General features: G+C 43.7%; 1 protein-coding gene across 1 annotated transcript in view; it reads left to right on the plus strand.

Moving 5' to 3' along the window:
• TSNARE1 (t-SNARE domain containing 1) overlaps positions 1 to 27,140 on the plus strand; it is a 484,504-nt gene that overhangs the window by 126,659 nt on the left and 330,705 nt on the right. The window contains exon 3 of the mRNA XM_059815553.1: positions 24,310 to 24,387. Coding sequence (XP_059671536.1) covers positions 24,310 to 24,387 — 78 coding nt within the window. The remainder of the gene's footprint in view (positions 1 to 24,309; positions 24,388 to 27,140) is intronic.

Genomic DNA, 27,140 nt, shown 5'->3' on the forward strand with positions numbered 1-27,140 from the left:
GGGAAAGAAAGAGGTGCCTCTGAAATCTTTCAGAGAGGATGCATCTGAGCTACCAAGAGGTCCGTGGCAGGCCTGCAAGCAAGAGCTTGTAAGGAGTTAAAGTCAATTGTAGCACTTAGCGCGAGGCACAATCTGTGGGGTTTTTTGGGTAGCACCACAATAAAAATGTTAAGGCCAATTAATAAGAAAGGCCCTCAAGCAAACTTAGACTTCTATGGAGAGATCAGTGTCATTCTACATTCTGCGGGGAAAATAAATCACCGCTGGCATGTGTTACGCTGGAACAGTCTTTTAAGAAATGAAGAACAAGCTTTGCTGCTTGAATAGCATTAAAATGAGAGTAGGCAATGAGAGTAGGTATGGGGAGGGGCATTTCTGTGCTGCCTCCCTCCTTGGGAAGTGACTAGGTGACCTGGAGAGTCTCTTTCTTTCCGTTTTAAGATTCATTGAGCAGGTTGCTCAGTTGGGATTTGCACTGTTGACCTGTTGGCTCAGAAAGGTGTTGAATCATCTTCCTTCAGGCGATTATATGGCTCACCCTACAAGCATGTGCAGAGCAGCAGCAGTATGGTAGACATAGTAGAAATCTCTCAAAAGCTATGAAGAACCCTTCATGTTGCAAACCTTTTTCTTTCATTCTTTCCTTCATTCCCTTTTTTCTTCCCTGAAGAGTTGCTAAGGATTTAGAGCTACAAGGTTTGTGGCAATGATATTGCACTAACAAAGTGCTTCTCTGCACAGTTTTTGAGTAGCAACTTAATATTTACTCTGATTTTGAGCCCGTCTCCTGGCTGTAAAGACTAAGAGTGGTGTTTGGTCTCCACTCATCCTGTGAAGGTAGCAGGTGTCATGTTCAGAACAAACAGAAGGAGGGGAGCCTCAATCTGCTCCAATTATGTCATTGAACCTCTTGTTGTAGTTTGTTGCACGTCCTGAAAGTGTATGTGGCTTTGAGGGAAGACTAAACATGGTGGAGTACTCCACAGAAAGCACTTTTTGCTCAAGAAGTCCCTGAGATGCAAGTGGTCGATAGCTGGGAACGTGCTTGTGCAGTAGCATGTGTGCTTTCCACCTTCTTACTCTTTCGGCATCTGCCGTTCACCACTACTGTAGACCTTTGATCTTCCCCAACGTGCCTGTTCTTATTTTGTAAGTCAGTTGAGTCAGTTCCTGGCCACCCATCCCCAGAGGCAACCAGCTGTGTTGAGAGCTTTACTGGTGTGGATGCATAGCCCATGCCCACTTGATGCAGTAGCTTGGGCACAGCACTGTCTACAAGGGGATGTAGCATCAGGAGGAGAACGTGCTGCTAGGGAAGGTCTGAGTCAGCCAAACAAAACTTTTTATACAGCTGTTTTTCTTTTACTGCCCATCCACTTGCTCTTTGACTATGAGAAAAGGCAGGGTAAAACCAGCCTGTTCTCAGTAAGGGGATGGAAGGCAAAAGACAGTATTGCCCTAGGGGTTGCTGCAGTAAAATGTTAATTGAGCAAGCCTAGTTTGGAAATCGTACATATTTAATTAAATGTTTAGTACTTTGCGTTTTTGCACTAGTTAACAGTGCTCAATGTTGTGCCTACAGTAATAAAACTTTTTAGCATGATTTTTCAAGAAAGCCAAGCAGAGAGATGATGGTCTTGTCTGCAAGCAAGTTACCATGGGCATGTGCATGCCTCTATAGTGAGGAGGTGCTGGACAACACTTAGATTTAGGCCACGGTATTGGTTTCGGCAGCAGAGATTTGGGCAGCAGAACGTGGGAATATTCTCCATAGGTCGTTTTGTTACTGCCTGCTTAGGGTAGATTACCTTCCCTGTCGGCATCCCTACTGTAATTTTGCACAAAGCTCCAAACAAGCTTAGAGAGTTAATACTTGCATGGGACAGGGATGGAGGGGGAGCCTTTTATAAGATGTACAATTGCCAAATAGAGGTAAGAAGGTCTAAATTTTTATTTCTCTTCTTGGCAGGTTCTAACATGGTAGCGACCTCCCCTCCATTTGGTTTTTGTTGTCATTTTTACAAAGGCACTATTGTTTTGATATGCAATGGCATGGGTGGGAAGGGACAAAGTGGCTCAGACTGCTCAGAACAGGAAGATTAGCTTTGCACAATGCTTATTATTTTATTTTAGCCAGGCAAGCATTGTCATTTGGAAGGCAGGGGGAGAGAGAGGAGAGAGAGATGTTATCAACAAAACTGATTCTTTTTTCTCTTTTATCCTTTCCTCTGTCAGAATAAAATAAATGTCTTTTCTTGAAGAAATATATATTTTTCTTGATTTCTAGAGGATAAACTTAAAGTTTAATTAGATTCAGTGGTGCAGTATTACTTCTCATCTGCTGATCACTTTAATTAAATTATTGCAGGGTTTGGAAAGTATTAATCTAGTGGCTGGAGAACCGAGCAAGCACTTGGGAAGTTTTGTACTGTGATTCTTACCTTGAAACAAATTCTCTGTAACCATACATGGCTGCATGATTCTGTTTTCCTTCCTACTTGTGCTAATAATCTGTTTTTCTGGGATATCAAGAAGATGGTATAATACCCAGAAGTGCATGAAACATGTAAGACATTATGGAAATAATGTTCTACATTCATCAAAATGACACATACATTAAAAACTCAACAATTTCATTAACAGCACACTTTGGATTTTCATGAGAAATTTGGAGGTTTTAGCAAAGATTTAATAGCAGGTGCTTTTAATGTGCTCTCGTTCTAGGACATCTCAGGAAAATATTTGCAGTGAGAAAGTAATAGGCTATAAAACATGTTTTACGTGTTATCTGGGTGTATACATAGCCACATGACATGCATATAACTACTGTAAGATGAAGAATTATCACTAATATTCTAACATTAACAAAAGAACAGAGAAATTTAGGTATTTTCTTTAATTTACTGCCTTGCTTTGAAATTTGTAAAATAAAGGGTTGGTTTTGGGGGGTGGGTTTGTTTTAAAGCTGTGGGGAGTGAACAGGTCCTTACTTCATAGTGGCAAAGTTTCAGTCTATATGGGTAAATACTGTTACGATGCATCCTGCAGTTGAATGCAAGAGCCTGTGCCCTATGTATGTTAAATCCACTGAAACTAATGGCGATATCTCCAGGCATTTCCAGGTTTATCAGAATATAGAGCCTGAGAGACTGTGCAATGCCTGGTTGTATTCTTACCGAAAACAATTAGTCATGGTTTTCTGTTCTGCTTTCCATAGCTTGTTGCAGCTATTGGATAGAGCAGATGTCTTACAAGTCACTAAAGCAACTGTATATGATGTGTAATTCTATTATATACAATGCAATGTAATACAAAATAACGCGCATCTCTATTTTGGTTGCATTCCTGTCTTGGTATGTATTCTGCTGAACTCAAATTCCTGTGTTTTCACCTGATTTCCACCTACTCTTATGAGCTGCTCTGTCTTGCAGTGGAGGGAGAATTTGTCCATGCCAAAGGAGACTGTAGCGTGCCAAAAAAGCGAGGGCTTCACATGTCTCAAGGAAAGGGAGCTGCATCTGTAAACCAGATGAATTATTTTATATCTATTGATGTTGGGTGCCAGGAAATATGTTTATTATTATAGAATTGGACTACAAACATCTGCAGTGGTTGTTCCTTCACTGCTCTTTGCTGTTGCCCGTTGTCAGTGGCAGGTTGCACAGGCATCCTTTCCACTGTGGCTTCTGCCGATGGGCAGCCAGGTTGGAGTGACAAGCTGTGAGACAGTCGGCACGGGGAATTTTTCAGCTCTCTGCTGCAGCTTTTATTAGCTTACTTTCTTGAGCCAATTGCCTGACAGCAAATCTCCTACATGGGATTGCCTCCTAAGTTGTGTTCTTACGGACGTGATGGGCAGATGTGCGTGGCACAGCATCATCTTTCCAGCAAGGTGGTCAGTTGTTGCTGTAGAGCATAATTGAGCCGTAGGAATACGGGGCTGTGTTTGTCCGTGAACAAGGCTGCCTAATCTAGGAAAAGCATGAATGGGATCTTTACTTAATACTCCTTTTGGCACATAAAGGACCGTTTCCCTCAACACATGGCAGATGTGTGGTGGCCTTTCCTCTGCCCCCAACCCGAGGTCTCCCTGGCAGGGCTGGGAGCCTGAATCTCAGACAGATTGATCGGTCTGTCCCGTCGTCAAATCAAGCTCGAGTCAAAGTTGCTTTATTGACTTAACCGTAATGCAAGTATTGCCAAATCTAATACATGGGAATTAAATGGCAATTATCCATTTATTTGAGCTGGCTTCTTCCTCCCTCTGTGTTTCAGCTCTCTTTCGGCTTGCAGGCTGCTTTCCTAATTGAATGCTGCTCAGTGCAGTGCTGCCAGCTCTGGCTGGGTGGAGGGATGGGGTCAGCTCTTGACCCCAGTGGCAGGGGGAATGATGCCCATACCAAGCTGAAGGAACATTTGCTTGGAGGACTTCCAGACCCTTTGCCATATTTCTGCCCACCTCCGTCATGTGGACATCCCGACTCAGGGAGATTTGCCTTGTGCACGCGTGGAGCTGCTCTCCGCAGCTCAGGTGTGTCTTCCATCCGAGGTGGGCTGGTTTCTTCAAGAAAATTGCCCTCCATGAGATGGGTGAAGAGGAGGTGCAATTGGATGATAGGAGGTGCAAGGGACAGGAAACCTTTGCAGGCTTTTTTGGGGATCCTTATGGCTTTTCTCTAAAAAGTCCAACGTTTGATACAGTTATGTGTGTGCTGGGACCTGGGCTGTACCACATTGCTGTACATTAGGTTGCCCAGCCTTGACATAGGTAACATCTGACCTGGGTTCAGATGCCAGCCAGGGGTTAGAGAGCTCTTCTATCTCGTCGTGTGTCTTGGAGCTCATCAGCTGCCAGGAGGTGTTTTCTAGCAATACCAAAATGCACCCAAGGAAGGTGGGACTATGGCTCCTTCACGCACATGGCAAACATATTTCTTATTTAGTATTGGGTTTTTTTCTAAGTAAGCTGTGTTCCAGGTGGGGCCTCACCAGCATATAATCATTTCGACTGTGAGTGATTTTTGCTGTTGCCACTGTTTGAGTTTTTCACTTTTTAGAATAGAGGCGCGGGCTGTTTTAGGAATAGTATGCCCTCCACATCCCACCCCCTCGTCCATGTCCAAAGCTTTAGTATCAGTGCAAGAAAAAGGGAGTTTTGTCATAGCTGTGAAAATCAATGCTGTGGTGTGTAATTGGGTGCCAGGGCAGGAGCATCCCTCGGGGTCTTCTGGAGTATCTTCAATATAGATGCCACGTCCCAAGGGCTCGATTTGAAGACTACCAGGGTAATCTGGTCCCCCGCTAGCGCGATGCTATGGGCTGCTGGTGTACACTGGGTCTATGAACCTCTTTCCTGTGGGAAGAGGGATTTTTGGTGATTCCTCACATCGCTGTGTAGTGGGGGAGTACACAAAACTTCGGGAAAATTTCATCATTGCTGTGCAAAGTATCATTAGTAATGGCATGACAGGAGCTCAGCATTCAAAAAGAAATAGGATTGTGCCTTTCCTCATGCCATAGCTTACAGTGCAACACTAAATATCCGTGCTTTAATTATTGTGTGCAAAATACTACCCTGTAGCAGTCAGATGAATCTTACTTATGGCCATTGAGCTTGAGCATTAAGCAGCCAATTCCTGTGTGAGGACAGAGCAACTGTGATAGAGCTCTTCTTGAATTAACAAGCTTAAAAAAGCATATGAGGGCAAAGTATTCAAATGCCAGTGCACGGATAGAGTTCATTTTTAAAACAAACCGAAAACTGTTTGAGAAATGTAAGCCTCCAACTTGTTAATGGAGGCACAAGATTTTTAACTTTCCTTGTCTGTGAAGCTCGATTTGTTTATTTTTTTATTTAAATACGTTTTAAGACAATGGCATGGAAGTCCCCAGACATAATCCCAGCTCATTTAGACAGAGCGTGTTTTTAATGACACATTCCTGCTGGAAGATGCTCCTTTTTAAAGTGTTGTTTTCCACCTACTCAGCCAGTTTATAGGCACAAAACTTTACTGGAAGTTTTGAAATTCTGTTCTTCAGCTGTGCTCTTGGGCAAAAATGCGTCCAATCTTGGCATTAATGGTAAGCAGCATTATATTTTTTTCTGCCATATCTTTCTGCTCTCACAGTCATAGATTTTAAAACTAGAAGGGATCATGAGATTATTTTGTCAGTCTTTTTGGATCACCTGGACGCTAAGGATTTACTGCAGTATTATTCAATGTATATTCAGATCCTTGCATCAGGAGGTTGTCTGGATTTACGTGCAAAGGGGGTGGGAGGAGCTCCATCCTGTTTTCAGCCAGGGGAACTAGGACACAAAGCTGTTATGTCCCCACTCTTGCAGGCAGAATCAGAGGGATTTTCCCCCTCCAACCTCCATAGAAACAGCAGACAGGATTCACTGGAGCGGGGAGAGAGCTTCAGGTGTTGCAGGTCGCCCATGCAGGATGAGGACCAGGACTAGGACCAGGACTGGGACCATCACCCCACTCTTGCCCGCAGGTTGCACGGAGCATAGCCCCCAGTCTGGCGAGGTCTTGTGCTCTTCCTGCTTGCCAAAATAACCCCAAATCTCCTGTGTGGTGGCCCAGAGACTGGAGCAGTTCTGCTTCATGTTACTGCTGGTGCCTGGCATGGTTCTACAAGGAGGAAAGGGGACACAAAAGAAGACCTTATGACTCAAGTGAGACACCAGTCAGGTGCTTGCACATGCATTTTAGCTGCATCGAACTCAGCAATCAAGCAGTCGTGGGTTGGGTGTGGGTGGGAGCATTTTGGTGGATGCAACTCCCCAGCAAGCACATCTTGCCTTGTTTAAATGTTTGGGAACAGAAGAGGTTTGGGATTTTGTAGACCAAAATGCTGTCACTCCAGAGCAACATCAATACCAGCATGGACCAGAGCACTATGTGCTATGCTGTTAGTAAATCTCAACCTGTATAAATTTACCCCAGGCTTGTTCCCATAGGTCTTATGCCTTTGCACTGTAAACAGATCCACAATGTCTAGAGAGACTATGCTTAGCATATTGGCTAATATTTTGGTTATTTTATATGTATCTTGTCTTTGATTAAGCACAGGTGGCCAAGGAGTGTGTGCATGTGTGCACCTGTATGTGCGTATGTGGGTTTTTTTCTCTTTTTATTGCTTGGGACTGTTAGACACTGAGACAAAACCAATTAGGTTTCTAGTTAATGCCTAACGGCATCATTACAGAGGCTTTCCTCCTGAATATGCAAGCTTTTCCCCCCAGACGTGCACACAACACCTTTCCAAGAAAGACGCGGTTTTAGAGTTGTCATTCTCCTTACAAATTGCTTCTCTCTTGGTGTGCTCTAATTATAGAAGCTGCAATGATGTGTGTGCACGCATGAAGGCGGCAGCAGGAATTTCAGATAAAATCAATTCACTTAAACTAACTGATGTTAACTGCTTGGGCTGCTCGTTACAGTGAACTGGAAGAGAAGTGCTGATTGATCTCCTCCTCAGATCTCTGGGGGATGTTAAACCATCTCAAGTGTGGAATTAGCACAGGGAGTGGGACAGGAGTGCGAGTGAGCGAGACTGCCAAACTCTGATTTCCACCTATTTTGGGGGAAGTTACCAAATGATGAACTTTCCAACCAGACTGTGACCTCATTGGAACTGAATGGGTGCTTAGGGGCTGATCTCTATCTTCTAGACAAGCCTTCAAGACTTCTTTTCTTTGTATCCAACAGGAGGTATTTTCTGTTTTCAGGGAGAATTGGCTATTGTGACTTTTGCATGCCCAGTGTGGTCTTGTGCATGCTCTCTTGGGCTTCATTCATCTAATACTGACCATCAGCAGAGAAGTGGTGGATCGATGTGCACTACCCAGTCTACATATGTCTTGTGATCACCCAGTGGGGCTGGTGCAAGGGTAACACCTAGTTGCTGCAAGATGATGAAAAGTCTGTGGGAGGCAACTTTTCACCACTTAAGGATTGCTGCTTGCCCCTGAGCAGCACCATTTTACTTATTTCAGCAGCAGCGTAGTCCAACTCCTGCAGAGTTTCTGCTGCACAGTGCCTGTCCCCTCTACACAGCGCAATGGGGTGGGAGGAAGAGAGTCGGGATATGTTTACGAAAGAAGACTATAGCACTCATGATCCTTGGGTCTTCTTCACTGTCTCTTTCAAGGAAGAAGATGAATGGCATGTTGAGGAACCACAGAATGGTTGAGGTTGAAGGGACCTCTGGAGGTCATCTAGTCCGACCTCCCTGCTCAAACAGGGCCAGGTTGCTCGGGACCATGTCCAGACGGGAATTGGAATGATGGGCTGAAGCTTGCTGCAGCTGAACGTGGGTGCCGGGGATGCCCCATCCTGGCAACAGAGACGGAGGGAGTTTTGGGGGCCCTTCAGTTTCAACCTACACTTCCTGAGGAGTGGTGAGGAGGGGATTTTGCCCAAGGAGGGATGTGGCATGTCTTCGTGAGATCTGCATGGTGGTGGCTGTGCTGACTTTATGAGCAGTGGAAAAAGCATTCAATAAGAGGCCAAGGGAGTGAAGGAAAGGAGGAGGAGGCAGAAGGAGATGAAAGGAAGGAGAAAGCAGTCCAGCATCCCTAGACAGGCACCCAAGGTGGGTCCTCATTGAGTGGCTGCTCTTGGCTCGTGGATGGATAAACTGCCTGTCCCAGCCACGCTAGGCACAGTCTTTAGCTGCTTGTGCCCAACCATTTAGTGCTGGTTGATGCAACAGCAGCACGAGGGAATGTGGGGGAGCAGGGATTTGGCAGCAGTCCTATTTTTTCCACAGGAACATTATATTTTATTATTGTAGTCCTGACGTTGATGAAAATACAGAGAGCCATTTCTGGCAACACGCTGATAACGTGTTCAGATTTCCCATTAATAACGACAACGATTGTATGTGTGCAGAAAAATAAGGGTGTTAACCCTTTTATAGTGTTTGATAGAGAGTGTGTGTGGGGAAGGGTTTCTTTGACCTCAGCTGCCACAACATGTCATGGAAAGAGTGTCAGAAAATGATTGCAGCACTTTGCAAGGATGTTTGAAGAGAGGCTATAAGAGGAAGAGGGACATGGGAGAGTTCAAAATGTTGTTTCTTGCATTTGCTAACAGAATGATTGCTATAGCCCTAAAATGAATGTCTGCTTTGGGATTCCTTGAGGTTTTCCAAAGGGACTGAAGGATTAGCTCCTGTGGAGGTTGCGCATCTCCAGGAGTTTTGCCCTTGGAGCCAAAACCTTTCAGATGTATTTTTTTTCTCCACTTCGTATGTGTATTTCTCTCTGCATGAGCTGTGGTACTGGTACTCAGTGGGGTGATGTAAATAACTGATTCTTATTTACTTTTAAAGTTTTTCCTCCTTATGGCTTATAAATATGTTCAGAATTTATCTGAAAATGGAAAAAAGAAAGAAGAGTTGCACTGACTGAAATATTTGGGGAAAAAACCTCTTTTTTTCTAGTTTTCTTGTTCTTTGGGGAGTTTAAATGTGGGCAAATTTTTAGAATACACAGTATTTTCATTCATAATGTCAAAACATTTCCCTCTGAAAGCTTGCAATGGGTTGCTTCAACTATGGTAAAGGGAGGAAGAAAAAAAACTTTCAGCTGAAACCAGCTTACTGAGTTTGGCAATTGTATCTGTTGACCTAAACCAGAATGCCTTGGCTAATAAACCAGTTGTCTAAAAAATTTAATTCAGCCTTTTCTTCATCAGTTTCCTGTCACTTCCACTTTCTCATACTCATCAGTATCACAGTGCCCGTGGATTTTTTTTTTTTTTTTTTTTGGCAAATACTTCAACCCATGTCTCAGTTTTATTATGGAAGAAAGGGAGAAAGTCTGTGTTCAAGTACGTAATAGAGTCTTTTCGATTAAGATGAAGAGCAAAATCCGGTCTGCAGATATTTAATGAGTCATGCTGAGAATGAGAAAGAGAGCGAAGTTCTGCTGAATTAAACAGCAAAAGGCCAGTTTTTGTCTCGCAACCAAATGCACAGATGGACCCAAGAATAGATCAGTCCTGCACATTAGGGTTGAGCCCCAGTGCATTACACATGCCACTGGTTTACCCATAGGGAAGGGATATTCTTGCTTTTATGAAGGTGCAGAGGGCAATATAATCATCTCTAATAAACATTAACACCCATGCAATCGTTTTGGGGTTTTTTTTTGTGCAAGCATGGATATAAATTTCATTGTCCAAATCACATTGCACATGGAGTAACTACAGGCTGGACATTAGGAAAAATTTCTTTCCTGAGAGAGTGGTGAGACACTGGAATAAGCTGCCCAGGGAAGTGGTGGAGTCACCATCACTGGAGGTGTTCAAGGAACGTGTGGACGAGGCATTGTGGGACATGGTTTAGTGGGCATGGTGGTGTTAGTTGATGGTTGGACCTCATGATCTTACAGGTCTTTTCCAACCTTAGTGATTCTGTGATTCTATGATTCTACATTTCTTCTATAGCTTTACATGAACTTCTAAGGAACTTCTCTTTTATTTTTATTTTATTTTTTAGCATTGTTATGGGCTGTGTTGTTCTGCATGGGTTAGAGGTTGCCTTGTAGGTTAACAGGTCCATGAGATTGTCTTTGAAAAAACAAAGTATTTTTTTCTAATCAACAAATAGCAGAAAGATGGTGTTTCCCTCTACTTCTGTCTCAGTAGATGAGGAAGGACTGTTGCTGAGTGTGTGTGCACCTCTGTATGTGAAAAATATATAAAAACCAATTCTGTAATGTTTGCCCACATTGACCATCTTGCTAGTGATGAACAATACAAGGGCTTGCCAGTAACTTGCTCAGGGTCAGAGAACTCAAAATCTGGTTCCTGTGAATCCCAGGGAGAGACAGCTGAGCCTGTGCCTTTTGTACTAGTTTTTCTTTTCTAGTGAATAACTACAGCAGTAGCTGTGTAACAAGAAACAGGACGTATTATGGACACTGCTACAACCTCTGCTGAGCACTTGCAGATCCCAACAGAAACAAACCCAGGAGACTTCCATAAGTTATGGCAGATGGTATTTCATCTTCATCCCTGAACAGCGTATGGGGTTTTGTATGGATGGACTATAAAACCCTCTATGGGTTTTACGATTTCTTCCAAAAGAGCTAGTTCCTTGGGCCAGATGGTTTCTATTATGGTTAATCTTAGGCAAAAAAAGGTAATTTTCCTTCTTCCATTCAGTAAATGTTGGGAAGGTGCATAAATTGCCATGCATAAAATATCAGTATAGTTTTCTTATTTAAACATCTAGATAAAGACTACCAATAAATGACAAAAAGTGTATTGCACTTTGCCATTTATTCGTAGTCTTCATCTAAATTAATAAAGATGTATTGCACTTTCTCATTTCTCTTTAGGATGTCTAATAAGTTACCTTGTTCCTTTTTGCTGGACAATTGAAGCTCTCCAGAAAAGGAGGGTGCATCGGTTGGTACTTTTGTTCTAAACTTGTAAATCTGCTCCAGTACTTGCACTACTGTCCATCTGCAAAACACTCTTTTTTTTTCCGGTAGATAGATGCCAGCTGTCACATTGCCGGGTTGTTGTTTCCCATTGGACCCACTTTGTCTCTGTTTCGGTCATTTCTACTATCCTGTCATCCCAGATCTCACGTCATCTCTCTGGGGCTTCTGATTTGTAAAAACTCTTCATGCAGATCTCAGTGATGCTGCAAGGGCTCTCCAAGAATGTTGTATTTACTTACTGCAGTTTCAATTTGTCTTCTATATCCTTGAGATGATCTGAAATTTTAGTCCTGACCAACAAAGGAAGTGATGAAGAGGAAGGACATGGGAAAAAAAAGCGTTTTCTACACTAGAGCTTCTTCAACCTTGTGCTGGAACAAGCGTGGCTGACACTGAAGCAACCTTGCAGCTCTGCTGGGGTCCGGCATCGCATCTTGCAACACCACCTTTTCCTGCAGGGCTCTCATGCGCATGGTCTCCTGTCCTCCTCTTCTCTATGGACTCACATATGCCAAGGGGCTGGGGAGGGACTGATTGACTTCATTGGGTGCCAGTGGCCAGAGCAGCAAGGAAAGCGTTCCCTTCTCCCACCCCACTGTTCATCTCCATCTGAGTATCACCACTACTGATGGGCTGAGTCTCATCTCTCATTGTCCCTGTTAGATTAGTGACTCATCCCAACCCTGGAACCTCTCCAGTACGGTGGTAGTAAGGATAATCTCATGAATTATACAGATTATCTGCTGAGATCACACATTCTTATTCATTTGTATTACTAACCTTTTATCCAATATGCTTTGGGGGTTTTATTGGTAATTGAATTTACATTTCAGGATTTTGTTTATAGAATCCATAATCCACAAGGAATGAAAAAAAAATATCCATTTACCTGGATGTTTTCAACTGGAAGGCTGTGGTAAAGTAATATTTTTAAAGGTTTCTGTCTTTCGTTCATATAGCTGATTTTTCTGATACCACTTCCTTGCATCACATGGACTTAATCAGAAAAAAAAAAATCATCTCCATTTTGTCATTAATAGCCTGGATCTTTTTAAAGATATTTTCTAAGGCAATTAGTGCTGAGTGCATTAATAAGACCAGAAGAGAGACTGATTAAGAGCAAGTTTAAAAATAAAAACAGTATTTTGTAATTTATATCACCACTAAATCTTTAAATAACGACGTTTCAAAAATATTTGGATTCTTCATCTTTTTTGTTGGCTGTTTTCACGTTACATTTCCAACAGCTTGGGCAGTGAGTGTAAGAATAATCCTTTCCACTTTGTTTTTCCGTCAATTCTTTGCATTTTCACATACAGTTGGTGGTGGTGTCTGTGTTTGCATTAGCACAGGACTGCAGACTATCCTAGGAATATAACAGTGCAAACAAAAACCTGCTTTCACTCAGGTTTTATTTATATACTCACACCACATCATCATTAAAAAAAACCAAATAAAAAAACCCTGTCAAACATCTTAAATTGCCTTTTTTTAAATGAATTGGGTTTCCTTTTAAAAATACAGGCAGGCATCGCCTTAACACTTACTTCTCCTTCTGCTTAGGAGCATGAAGAAGGGAACATGATTAGACTTTCCATCTTGGAAAGCAGCAAGGAATGGGATTTGATAGGGAAATTTTGCAAATGAATTGGTATTTTCCAGTACATTGATTTATTTCAATCAAAAATTAATTGTCTTTTTTACTTTCTCCTAATCCACTACCAGCAAAAAAAAAAAGAATCAAAGTGCTTTGTTTTATTTAAAAGCTACTTAACTGCGTCTTGGTAGTATGTCAGAATTATGCAAAACTTTAAAAAGTTGGCCTCCTCTTTGCTTAAAACTGGAGAAAAACTCTTTATTGTAAAACTGTCCAACCAAAGCCAAAATTCCACACTCTGCCAAAATTAGCAGCTTCTTAATCCATTGCACAGTTCTGCTCTGCACTTATTCTTCGTAAAATTTTGCTTAAAATTTTAAGTCTATTTTGCAGTTAACCATTCCAGAAAATCAACGTTCTCCCTAATTCTCCCGTCTGGACAAGAGCACTTCAGCCAATGTGGATGTCTGTGGTGAAAGGAATTCTCTGAGTTCTCTGAATTACTTTATTAATTTTACAGAGATTTGAGCAGGTGAAACAGGACTGAGAATCCTACCAACTCATTTCCTATGGGCTGCCAAGCTCGCCTGACCTTCAAATCACTCTTAGCCATCGTGTTGCCGCCATGAAGTGATGGGCTTTTTATTCTAGTAACGGTCCTGTGAGTCTTTGACATTTCCTTCTACTAAATCAACAAGAGCTGCTGTTTTTCTTGTTGTAGAAATTAGAAGGCAGTGTGGGTTGTGGTTTTTTTTTTTGCTTAGTTGGTTGGGTTTTATTTTTTTTTTCACTGCTGCTTAAAAAAGAATATAGGATGAGAACAGATTTTTCTAGCAGCAATATGGTTTAATGCAGATGTAGAGAATATCAGGTTTGATACTGCAAACCACTGTTCACTTTCTAGCATCTTTAACAAGCTCAAAAAGAAAAAAACTGAAAAACACAAACTGTAACATGCTGCTGGAAAAGACCTGATATATTTCTAGTGTTCTTGCAAAAGCAGGGAATCTGTTAATAATAACTTAAAATAAACTCTTAGGGTAATAATGTAATAAAGTTGATTGGTTGGTTGGGACTTTTTGGTTGAGTTTTGTTGGGTATTTCCCCCCCACCGTGAGCTGGAAGCAGCCTCTATCCAGTATCTCTGCTTCATCTCACGCCTTTTGTTTTACTGTGTGGTGTATCCCATCTTCTGGGTGACACTTCATGCCAGCAACTTTCTCTAATGCTGTTTCTGATGCTGTCTGGGATGTCTCTTCTCCTTGTCAAGATTGTGTGTGCCATCTCTCCAGGCTTTTTGTTCGCTTTGCTGTTCAGTCGCGACGTAGACCTTCAGAGCTGGAGCGAATTCGGGCAGAGCTGCTATTGCTCACGTCTGGCTGCATGGAATGACGTGGTGCTCACCAAGGAGGACACCTCTCCACTTGGCCAAGAGTCAGTGCCTGGTGGGGGCAGAATGAATGTGTGTGTCTCAGGGGTGGCTCTAGAGACAACTTCTCTTGGTGGACTCCTTGGATGTCTCTTTTGCTTGCCTTAACACTGTGTGTGGGTTTGGGGGGCTTTTTTTGTTGACTACCGCTATAAGAACGGTGTACCCTCTAGGACATGGATCTGAAGTGGTTGGGCAAAGCTGAACAATGTGTTGTCAACATGGCTGCAAATCTCCTTGGTCAGGCTCCCTATACGTGAGCTGATACACTGGCACTGCCTGCAGTCATGCTCTCCTGGACACGCGGGGTGAGCTGCAGGGCTGAGAAGATACCAGCACTAGCTATGCACCTAGAGTATCTCGTTGCTTTCTTCTTCAGCAGTTTCTTATTAGCATGTATGCTAAAGAAGGAAACAAAAGAGAATAAAATCATCTTAACTAGAAATAATGCAAAGCAAATCTGATTGAATCTTGATTGCACTGTAAAAAGATAACTAATCTTTCCTTTTCTCTGTGAACTGCTTCTTGGGTGTACACAAATTTGGCTGAGGACTTGGTGCTGTGTTTGGAGTTGCAGGGGGAGGTTTCCCTCATGGTAGGGCAGGGAGGATGGAAATATAGCAAAGCACCCCTGGTTACAATGCTCCATCCAAGTGGCTTAGGAAAAAACTTTCTCTCTTGGCTGATTTAAATTGGAAGTACAGTCCCTTTCCTCATCTAAGTAGTGGAGGAGATAGTGTCTTAATTCTGTATCTTCTTTAATTTCTGAGGTTGACTTTCACTGCAAGTTAATGCTCACCATTCATCTTCTCTTGATTTCTATAAGGGATGCTTCTCCATGCCTGGGCTGTCCCTTGCAACGCCTCCTGTGCCACCAGCGCACAGACACTTGCCAAGCTGCAAAGTTTTGGTCCCACTGCCCTAGATCTCACCTCTATGGGAAGCTTTTGTCTGAATAGCCTTTTTCCTTGGCTTCTTAGGCTTTCCTTGGGACAGACTCTGTATTTATTATTCCTTTCAGAGATTTATATTGTATATATATTTATAACTTCATTTTTTTTTTTCCCTAGGATCTTCCAAGAAAGAGCCATACTGAGCTCCAGTTAAAACTTAATAGCTCTACCAGGAACACTTGTGCTGGGGACATCTTGCACTGCAGTTACTTCTCTGGGGACATGTTAACTAAAGCACAAATCTGAGGCTTTACAAAGGTTAATGTATTGAAACTCTACTTCAGAGAGTACAAGAAAAAAATGCATGCCTAGGTGGGATCCTTAGCAACCTGAAATTATTACTCCTGCCTGCTTCACCTCCTTGATCTTGTGCACTCTGTCTCCTTTGGTCAACTTGCTATAGCTATGGTAGGTCTCTCAAAGAAAAAAAAACTGTTCTATTGAAGTAGATGTGGGTTTTTTTCTCTCATTTGCTCTATATTTTTTCTGCTAGTGTATCTGGTGGCGGAGTAAGGTGGGAGTAAGGTACTTCTTCAGGGCAAGGCTGTGGGGTGAGAGACCTCCAGGCTTCTCTGTTTTCCCCTGGGGAGAGGAGAAGGAGGCGGGTATAAACAAATCTCCCTTTCAGATGGGTGGGAGAAACAGGTTCTTCCAGCTGAGATGCCTTCAGGCAAAGCTTCATTTCTAAAACTAGGAAAATTTTATTTTGTATGTTCAGAACAACTTTGCCAAACCAGGAAGGCAATTTCAAAAAAATGAACAGGAGTTTATGAGTCTTAATGGAACAGAGCCCCCGAGTTAACCCATAGGTAATTGAGTTTTTTAATACACTGACCCCTCTGTGTGAGAATGGGGGTTGGAAGAGGATTGATTCCAACAATTACACATAGTTAAATGTGTAATCCCCTTGGTGCTGTGCTCTTTGTGCTGTGGCCATGCCGAGGAGACCCAGGTCTTTTGCAAGTCACTGCACAAATCCATAGCAAAGAGCTTCAGAGCATTGCCACGTGAAACAGCATCACGTTTTCCGATCCTGATGAAAAGCATGTTGCCTGATGAGTGTGATTTTTGCTTACATTTCCCTTTATCACTTATTTCACTCAAACTTCAACAGGAGAAAATAAAAACCTCCTAAGCTTGCATGCCAGGAGCAACTTGGCAACATTAGACACGATGCTGCTTCTTTCATTCCCTTCCATTTCCCTTTCTATTTTAAGCTCTTTTCCTTGAGGAAAGGAGCCTTGTCCAAACATGCTCTTGGCCAATCCTTTCTATGCTGGTATTTGTTGAAGCTTTTTTGACCATTTTCAACAGCAGAGCAGAGGTCATGAGTATAAATGAGGTTCCTGTGGTTTATATGAAATGGAAAGGCAGCTGAAGACCCAAACAGTGCTCTCACTATGGAAAAGACCGAGGGCTGGTATGAGGTATGGGATCAGACACTAGAGAGTCCACAGGGAAGAGCACCCTGGGAAGCTGTTGAGTACTGGTGGCCAAAGGACTCGTCTAGGGTGGGTGTAGGTGTCTGTGCATCCACTAGTTCTTGCTTGTCTGTTTTCTGTAGCATTTTCTTTTTCCCATGACAAGCTGCTTCTTTGTCTTTCATCTTTCTTTTTCCTTTGCCTCCTTCATCTTCTTCCACCTCATCATTTTTACAATTGTTGTGGAGAAGCTAAAGCAAAGACATGAATTTAGCATTTTGCTCCAGAGAAAATCTCTTACTCTTGGGCTAGCAGCCAGAAATCAATCTTTTTCTCTGCCTTGAGTTTGATTTCTCAGTGCCAGAGGCACATGGCTCTCGTTGTGGGTCATAGTCTTCAATAAAGAGTTACTCTCTTGGATAACTTAGGTCAACACTGTGAAAAGTCTTCAAGGGGGGAATTGAAGGTTTGCAATGGGTCCCATGGTCCTGGGGAAGGAACAAGTTTCTTGGTGGGTGAGACTTATCCGTTCAGCTGGGCTGTGAAGGGGTTAAGCCACACGGCTTGAGTGCAGTTGTGCTTAATCCTTATTGGTAGAGGTAGACTAAGGATTTAGGTGGATGGTTTGAAATCACAGTGAGCAGGTTGTTCCCTACCTGCACTTTACTCCTTGCAGGAGTTTCAGGGTAGAAAAGGGGAGTTTGGATACCAAGTAACTTTCTGCTGGAAGTTTTTTTTTCAGCAAAGGATGATGTTGTAACTTCAGTTAAAACTTTTCAGAGGAGTGAAGATGCAGATGCAGGAAATCTGTGACTGTCTTTTGCAGAGCACAGACATAGCTCTCGGTGGTGCAGTGGGGATAGATGCATTACAATACTGAGGTGTTGAGCTGCTTTACTATAGCCACATTAAGTACTGTAAGTAGAAAGATCGAATGCTTGTCCTGTTTTTCCTGTTTCCCCTTTTTATTGGAGTTACTGTAATTATTGCCTCTTCTTTTCTGCAACTTTTGAGTTATTTTGGGTTTGCTACAAAATTGAGTTCAGGGAGGCGATTGACTTCACCTGGCTGCAGAAAAGCCATTAGGCGCTTCAAATTAGTGTGAAATAATTAATAGGCAAGGAAGATTAATGTGGGGAACATGGACAGTTTTCATTAACATTAAGCGAAAGGATGTTCCTGTAGATACCTTTACTGTGAGTGTTGTCCTGGACCTCTAACTATTCCCTTTGGACATTAATTATATCCCGATCACTAGAGACAAGACCCTATAAGCCTGCTCAGACTTCGCATTTGGCTTGTTTTGAAGAGGAACCGAAAGACGTTTCTGCTTGCCAGCTCGCTCGGATTTCTCCTTCCCCTGCCAGAACTGCTGTCGGTGGTGGTTGGAGCTAATGACTGTCACAGCGCCCGAGAGCCGCAGGGATGCCCACGTGCATCAGCAGCATTTTCTTCCTCCTGAGCAGGATGGGGGGAAGCAGACCACAAGCTGCCGGGTTATATTCTGCTCCGAGCAGTGCCACAGCACTTGTCTACCCAGGCCACTCTTCATCCCGATTGTCTCCCATAGACAGAGGTGTGATGAATTAGAGACTATAATTTCACTGAAACATGGAAAGCAATGCACTCTGAGTCTCCACTGGAATAATGGTTGCAAAAATCATATGTGAGGCTTCTGTGGATTTTTAAGCTGCTCAGCTGCTCTCGACAGCTACCTGAAAGGAGATTGTAACAGGGTGAGCGTCAGTCTCTTCTCCCAAGTAGCAAGTCATAGGACAAGAGGAAACAGCCTCAAGTTGTACCAGGGGAGGTTTAGATTGGATATTAGGAAAAATTTCTTCAATTAAAGGGTTTTCAGACACTGGAAGAGGCTGCCCAGGGAGGTGGTTGAGTCACCATCCCTGGAGGTGTTTAAAAGACATGTAGACGTGGTGCGTAGGGACATAGTTTAGTGGGGGACTTGACAGTGTTAGGTTTACGGTTGGACTCGATGATCTTAAGGGTCTTTTCCAACCCAAATGATTCTATGATTCTGTGATTCAGTTTCCTTTCTTTTTGTTGTTGCTGTTGTTGTTCCAAAGTGCTAGGGGTAGCACAGAGGTCAGGATACCACCTCCGCAGAGCAGATCGGTGTGAGATTGTATTACATGTCTGAATTTAAACCCGGTGCAGTCTCACGGATTTTTGCCTAGAGGAAGCAATTTCTGGGATAAACTATACCTGGAACAGCTCCTGAGTTTGTCTTGGCAATACAGAGCAGCCAGCTAACAATAAAATATGGTTTGTTGCCTCACTCTGTTTTGTTTACTAGTGGACATATTCCCTTCAAGGTTTATTTTGAGGCAGTTTGCTGGGATGACAAGATAGGAAGGATTAACAGCAGGAAGAAGGCAGCAAAGTCTGGTGAAAGGGACTGTTTGGCTTTGATGATGTCCAGTCCTCCTCCTCTCCCTCTGTCCCTCCTCAGTGCACTGTCAGCGTCACCGGACAAGGAATATCTCGTACGGCACACATGCAGATATCGTATGATGGGATGCAACTATTTTTTGTGGCTTAGACAGGTGCACTCTTCACTGGGTAAAAAACTGTCTGGACAGCCGAGCCCAGAGAGTTGTGGTGAATGAAGTTAAATCCAGCTGGCGGCCGGTCACAAGTGGAGTCCCCCAGGGCTCAGTTTTGGGACCAGTCTTGTTTAATATCTTTATCGATGATCTGGATGAGGGGATCGAGTGCTCCCTGAGCAAGTTTGCAGATGACACCAAGTTGGGAGGGAGTGTTGATCTGCTTGAGGGTAGGAAGGCTCTGCAGAGGGATCTGGACAGGCTGGATCGATGGGCCCAGGCCAATTGTATGAGGTTCAACAAGGCCAAGTGCCGGGTCCTGCACTTTGGTCACAACAACCCCAGACAACGCTACAGGCTTGGGGACGAGTGGCTGGAAAGCTGCCCAGTGGAAAAGGACCTGGGGGTGTTGGTTGACAGATGGCTGAAGATGAGCCAGCAGTGTGCCCAGGTGGCCAAGAAGGCCAACGGCATCCTGGTCTGTATCAGAAACGGTGTGGCCAGCAGGAGTAGGGAGGTGATGGTGCCCCTGTACTCGGCGCTGGTGAGGTCGAACCTCGAATACTGTGTTCAGTTTTGGGCCCCTCACTACAAGAAGGACATTGAGGTGCTGGAGCGTGTCCAGAGAAGGGCGACGAAGCTGGTGAGGGGTCTGGAGCACAAGTCTGATGAGGAGCGGCTGAGGGAACTGTGGTTGTTCAGTCTGGAGAAGAGGAGGCTGAGGGGAGACCTCATCGCTCTCTACAATTACCTGAAAGGGGGATTGCAGAGAGGTGGGTGTTGGTCTCTTCTCCCAAGTGACTAGTGACAGGACAAGAGGAAATGGCCTCAAGTTGCCACAGGGGAGGTTCACAGTGGATATTAGGAAAAATTTCTTTACTGAGAGAGTGGTCAAGCTCTGGAATAAACTGCCCAGGGAAATGGTGGAGTCACCGTCACTGGAGGTGTTCAAGGAACGTGTGGACGAGGCATTGTGGGACATGGTTTAATGGGCATGGTGGTGTTAGTTGATGGTTGGACTTGATGATCTTACAGGTCTTTTCCAACCTTAGTGATTCTGTAAATCTGTGATTCTTTTGAAGGAAAGGGATTTTTGGTGCAATAAATAAAATAAGTACATGAACAAGAAGAAGAAAAGCCAATACATGCAATTTCAGGAGTGCAGCAAGGTGGATTATGAGGCAGTGGCTCTATCTCAAGCTGCATATTTCCTTAAGATCACATTCGCAGCTGAGGTCTCCCATTACAGTTGGCCAGAGCGCATATAAACATACTTTCCTTTGGTAGAGCACGTACTTAAAAGCTCGCCCTTTCCATTTGCTGCATCCACCTTTAGCTTTTCAGGCAAAAGACAGAAGAATTAAGAAACAGTAGGAAAATATCAGAAATGCCAGTGTTGATTGCTGCTGCTTTAGCAATTGCAATAAATATAACAGGTCATCACTATTTGCTAGGTGGGGAGAAGGTTGAGCTGATAGCAGAGAAAGGTGGGTTGTCCTGTCTTCTGCTAAGGAGATTCTGCTGGAAAGCAAATGGGGAAAATAGCTGGAAACTGTAAAAATGTTTTTGGAAATATCCAGTTAAGGAAGCGGAGGAGAAGTGGTTTGCACATAGGATTCTGTAATGTATCCACCACAAACCCTTCACAGCTTTCAGGACCCACAGTGTGAAAAAAAGTCACTTTTCCCCAGTTGTGGCCCTGAACTCTCTTAGCATTGGGGCATGCAAAGTATTTACAGGACATCGGCGACCTCGTATTCCTTCTTGGGGAATTGTAATATTTTAGCACTCACTTTATGTAGTCAAAACCGTTTAATTTTTTATTAGACACAAATGTACTTCACATTCACTTTCTTTCGCAGTCTTGATATGTCTTCACTTAGCTTGGCAATACAGATGCCTTTTTGCTTTGCTTTCTGCTGCTGTTTTTAAATTGTTTTGCTTGTCTGCTTGAATGGCTGAATCCTCCATGAATAGTTACAAGATTTCTGCTTGATGTGGGGAAGCTTGAAATTGGAGCAGTTAAAACAAGCTCCTTGTTACTATTTTCTTTTCTTTTCTAAAACAAAAATAAAATAAACCCAGAACTGGCAGCATGCTGTAACACGAAATAAAAGTCCAGGGGCAGGAAACTGCAAGCCAGATTCAATGCAGTTTTCTCAGATAAGCCATTCTCCGAGCATTGCATTTTCAAAGTAATTGCTTGGAAATTCTGGCCAAAGCTTGCATCTGTCTTTGTTTTTTCATTTAATTTGCACTTCTTTGAGGTGTGGGGTTGTCGTACCGCTCTGTTAGAAATTTATGGATTGAAATGTGGTACAGGGTGAGCAAACTGGTCTCCCCATGGCTACCCAGGGGAGGTTGGATAAATCCCACCCTCCCAAATAACACCTGAATTTCTGGGTAGTTTTTAACTTTGGACACGCAGTGTTGCTCGGTGTTTCTTTCTCAGGACGTTGCACAGACTCTGAAATGCAGGCGTGCACAATCCCTGAAGTGAAATTGGTGATTCTCCTGCCTTTTGCAACGTTTGGGATATATCTTGGCTTCTGGGGTGGTTTTGGCATTTTAAATGATTCCCCAGAGGTACCTGCTGGATGTTGTGTATCTGCAGGAGTGTCCCCATGTGGGAACACATCGAAGTCTGCAGTCCATATTATTTGGGGGTTTAATGCAATACTCTTCCTAGCTGGGTGCTTATAATAGAGGACTTGAAGGAGTTTCCAACCCTTGGTTTGTTTGCATCATGGTTCATCTGAGGCTTCATTCAGCAAAGTACCTAAGTGCATATGGACTCAGGATCACTGAGCGAGGCTAAAAATCTGTTGAGGCAAATTCATTGTTTCTAAGGAAAGAATGGAAATAAATAGGTAAATAAACCCTTCTCTCCCCCACAAAAAAAACCTCTCCATCAAAAAACTTCTATCATAAAATGTGTGGACCAGTCCTCTCAAGACATGCAATTGGAAATTTAGCCAAGCTGAAGCCATGTCCTGGCCACCCATCCTCCCGTATTACTAACCTGGAGCATGTCGGCACACTGAAAATCCAAGAAAAACCTCCCAAAACTGGGGTCAACGCAGTACGTAAAGATCTAAAAATCTTATCCTGTGCTGCTCTTTTGTCAGTGATTTAATGAAAGCTGGATCTTGTTAGTAACAAGTGAAATTCCTGTGGGATGGGTAAGCCCAAGCTAATTTCTTGTGTTATATAGCCTCATATATAAAGCAAAAGAAAGGAGTGTCTGGGACAGCTGATTTAGGAGGAACTGCAGGAAGAGAAGAGTGGGAAAATCTCTAGCAATGAGTCCCTGTGCATTTGGATTAAAGACTATTTAATGCCCCGGATTTGTGTCAACCTGACAGACTGATCCAAGACTTTATTTACGGCCGGTACAGGGCTGAATCGTCTCACGTGAGTGCTGCTGAGGGTGAGATAGGTGAGAAGCAGTGGAAAATCCCCTGATTGCACTGTTTGGATGTGGAGCTTGTCCTCAAGCACCAGGAGATGCATCCTGAGGACTAACCTGAGCAGTGCATCAAGGGGGCTTCTCGTTTTTTTCAATATTCATGGTTTTTACCTTGCTCCATTGCTGACTTTCTGCTCTTCCAAATGCACGTTGGGCGCATGGTGTTTTAACAGCTTAGGGAAATCTGGTTAAGGGATGCAGAATATGTCGTAGTTACAGTCTGCTGACTTGAAAATACGAATCGTAGCTCCTGTTCGAGTTGCTGTAATTCTTCGGCTCAGAGGAGTGGTTTGCTAATAGCAGTGGCTGTTTGAATGTGCTGTAGTGTGTCGGTTGGACAGGCCCTGCGGTGCTTTTGGACTTGACCAAAGTTTCAGGTAGAGAACCTTCTGGGAAACCTGCAAAAGCTGACCCAGGTGGGAGGCAGAATAGGGCTAAACCATGGGAAAATCTGCTGTAAAGCTGCTGCCGTACAGCTGGTGGCAAAGACATAGGTATAAATGAGTGTTTCTCTGGTGACTATTACCAATCAAAAAAACAAATGTCTGTTTAAAGCTTATTTAAGCAATGTATCCCTTCTCTGTAATATAGCCCAGTCAAGCCTCACGTCGCTTCCTCTCTGGGGATGATGAAGCTGTGGAGGAGCTTGGGATAGTTTCACAGGGTTTAAAGTTGGGAAACAATGCTAACAAACAAACAAAAAAAAAAGACCACCAAACCTCAAAACCCCAAACATTGAAACCCTCGCTTCAGTGTTCTCTTGTAGGGCAGATTTGGGTACCTTGGCCGAAGTGGGATTTTGGGAACGAAGCTGAGAGAAGTCATCTGGGCAGCAGCAATAGCAATTCTTGGCACTGACTCACTGACCCTTGCAGTTGGGCTATCAAGAAGAAATAGGAAGAAGGGGAGCCTCTCTTGGGGGCTGGAAGATGAATGTGTGGAGGCTCCCATCTCCCTCCTGCCTCAAAAGCTTTGAGCCGATGGAGCAGTTGCACTCTGCTCACTGCTTTCTGCCTTTTCTTGAAAGCGATGGTTAACCATGCTGTTGTGCTTGTGGTTTCTCATTCATTTGTGGCTCTGATACTCTCATTTGATAAATGGGCAGAAATCATTTATATTCCAATTGCTCATAATTCCTACAAATGCTGTCTCAATCCACGTGGGCCATATCTGCCGTGTTGTAGCATCTTTACTGTCCTAACGATGCTGGAGTAGGTTTTTGCCTGTCCAGTGCAAGCTGCATGATCAGACACTGCGTAAAGCTACATCAGACCACCTACTTGGGCAAAATTTTTGCAGTGAGGAGGAATCTGCATCCCCCTTCAAAGGATCAGCTAGGAGGTGAGCCCCTTTCAAAGTGATCGGTGGTCTCCAGTATTAATATATCTTCTCCCTTTTTGTCTTCACAGCCACCCAGATTGATCCCAGCGAACTACAGGAACTTTTTCAGGAGACTTCAGCCAATGTCTTCCGAATTAACTCCAATGGTGCGTATAATGAAAGGTTTCCTAGTCAATTGTGTGCTGTCCTACTGATGACTGGTGTGCGTGTACACGGTGTATGGCAGCTTCTGTTGTCAGAGAGCAAATATTAATGCAGCTTTTCTGCTGCTGCATCTTATGAGCACCAGCACATGTCCAATACACAGCTCTTTGTAAGATGTAAAAATATTCCACCATATGTTCCATTAAACAGGCACAGATATATTCCAATCCTTGCTGAGACCACATCCTTTTCTATTTTTAATTGTGTCATCTGTTACAATAGGGAGTTAGAGCGCAGAAAGGTGGAACAAGCCAGCCTCATTTTCTAATGTGTTGCAGGACTACTGCGTTCAGAGCCTGTCATATGGGCTTGCAAAACATCTATCATCTCCCTTATAAAAACACCAACACCAAAACTCTTCTGTTATTCTTCACTCTGTAGATTGAGCGGGGATGCTATTCCTGCTCATGTCTCCCCAGACCCTAGAGATGCAGAGTGCTTCCCTCCTTTGGCGACATGCTATGGCTGATCAGTTTTGTTGGGTTGGCCTGGAGGGATGTATTTTGCAGATAGGTATAAACTAACATTGCTGAAAGGTAGTTTATGTCATGGTATCCCAGTTCTAAAATATAGTAGTGTCAGACAAGGATCTAAAATTATTGGGTGCTGATTTTACAGTGGACCTTGAATTGCTTCTGAATCACCTGGACAGCTTCTCTATCTGGTCTGTTCTGTGTCTATGGGGACTGGGTGACAGAGAGGGCTGGCCTAGGTGTAAGGAAAGGATCTTAGTGCCTCCTTATTGCTTTTTTTATTCCCCCACGTGTCCCAGGGGTAAGACCACAGTCCTTGTAGCAAGGAAACCTTGCTAGAAGAAGAATGGGAAGTAAAACTTCTAAAACATAGTCATCTCTTCTTGGAATTGTGTATGCTCCATCTGCCAGGAAAATTCAAGCACCAATTTTTCTATGACTACAAGGGATTGCTAGGTTTGAGTTTACTTTCAAGAATCATCACCTTGAGTTCAGGACCTCCTGCAACATGGAGGTACCTCACCCCAAGCACTGCGAGCCTCATTGCTGCTCTCCACTATCCCCAGAAGGTGAGGGCCTGAAACCCATGTAGGCTTTGGGTAGGCTCCATGAAGTTATTCAAGTGCCCAGCCTGCTGTAAAATCAGAAGGAAAATAATTATTCAAACTTTTCTTTGTGCCTTGGGATGGAATAACCCTATGCAACAGGACAGGATGGGTGCTGGCTGGCTATAAAGCTATTTTGAAGAAAAGACCTGGGGGTACTGGTCAACCACAAGTTGAACATGAATTAACAGAAATCATATTCTTGCCTGTAATTACCTAATGGGAGACTGTAGAGTAGGTGGAACCATAACCTCTCAGATGTGCATGGGAGAAGTATGAGAGGCAAAGGGCATCTGAAACATAGGACATTCCAACTCAATATGAGGAAAAAGGTTCTGACCATCAGGGTGGTCAACCAGTGCAACAGGAGCCCAGAGAGGCTGTGAGATCTCCATCCTTCAAGATATTCAGAGATGGAGAAGACCCTGAACAACTTGCTCTTAAGTGGACCTTCTCTGAGCAGAAGGTTGGATTAGAGACCTCAAAAGTTCCCCTCCAACCTGCCTGAGTCTATGATTCTTCAGTAGTTTGTCAGAATCTCAATTACAGCACGTACAAGATGATTCTGAATGGGTCAAAGGAAAACAGGAAATGCACACTTCATGTTTGTTTATTTTTTGTTATTTTTCAGAGGAGTAACTGATACATCCATTATGCAAACAGTTTATTAAAACACTTGTTATTCATAGGTTTTTGGCAAACTGCTTGGATACCACAAGTTTGACAGCTTTCTTCACAGAGCAGAATCGAAGAAATTCAACCATTGAAAGTCACCTTTGAGTTGCCAGTGATATTTGTCTACTGGGATACTGGAAAGCGGTGTTGGGATTGATGGTGCTTAGGGTGAAGGACAACCACGCGCTGCAGAGGGTGGAGAAATTCATAGAATCAGAGAATGATTGAAGTTGGAAGGGACCTCTGGAGGTCATCTTGTCCAACCCCTTTGCTCGTGCAGGGCCACTTAGAGCTGGCTGCCCAGGACCATGTCCAGGCGGCTTTTGAATAGAATGGAGACTCCACAACCTCTCAGGGCAACCTGTGCCAGTGCTCAGTCACCCTCACAGTAAAAAAGTGTTTCCTGATGTTCGGAGGGAACCTCCCACATTTCAATTTGTGCCCTTTGCCTCTGGTCCTGTCACTGGGCACCAGTGAAAAAAGCCTGGCTACATCTCCTTTGCTCCCTCCCTTCAGGTATTGATATACATTAATAAGATCCCCCCTCAGCCTTCTCTTCTCCAGGCTAAACAGACCCAGCTCTCTCAGCCTTTCCGCATAGGAGAGATGGTCCAGACCCTTAATCCTCTTCATAGCCCTTTGCTGGACTCTATCCAGTATGTCCATGTCTCTCTTGTACTGAGGAGCCCAGAACTGGACACAGCACTCCAGGTGTGGCCTCACCAGTGTTGAGTAGATGGGAAGGGTCACCTCCTTCGACCTGGTGGCAATGCTTTGCCTAATGCAGCCCAGGATACCATTCACCTTCTTTGCGGCAAGATCCCCTTGCTGGCTCATGGTCAGCTTGGTGTCCACCAGGACCCCCAGGCCCTTTTTCCTGAGCTTTTCCTTGAGAAGACTCCAGTGCTGTGACCTGGGTTTGTGGCCACTGTGGCAGCTTGA

The sequence above is a fragment of the Gavia stellata genome, chromosome 3 (genome assembly GCF_030936135.1).
Source record: "Gavia stellata isolate bGavSte3 chromosome 3, bGavSte3.hap2, whole genome shotgun sequence".
In the NCBI taxonomy this organism is placed as follows: Eukaryota; Metazoa; Chordata; class Aves; order Gaviiformes; family Gaviidae; genus Gavia; species Gavia stellata.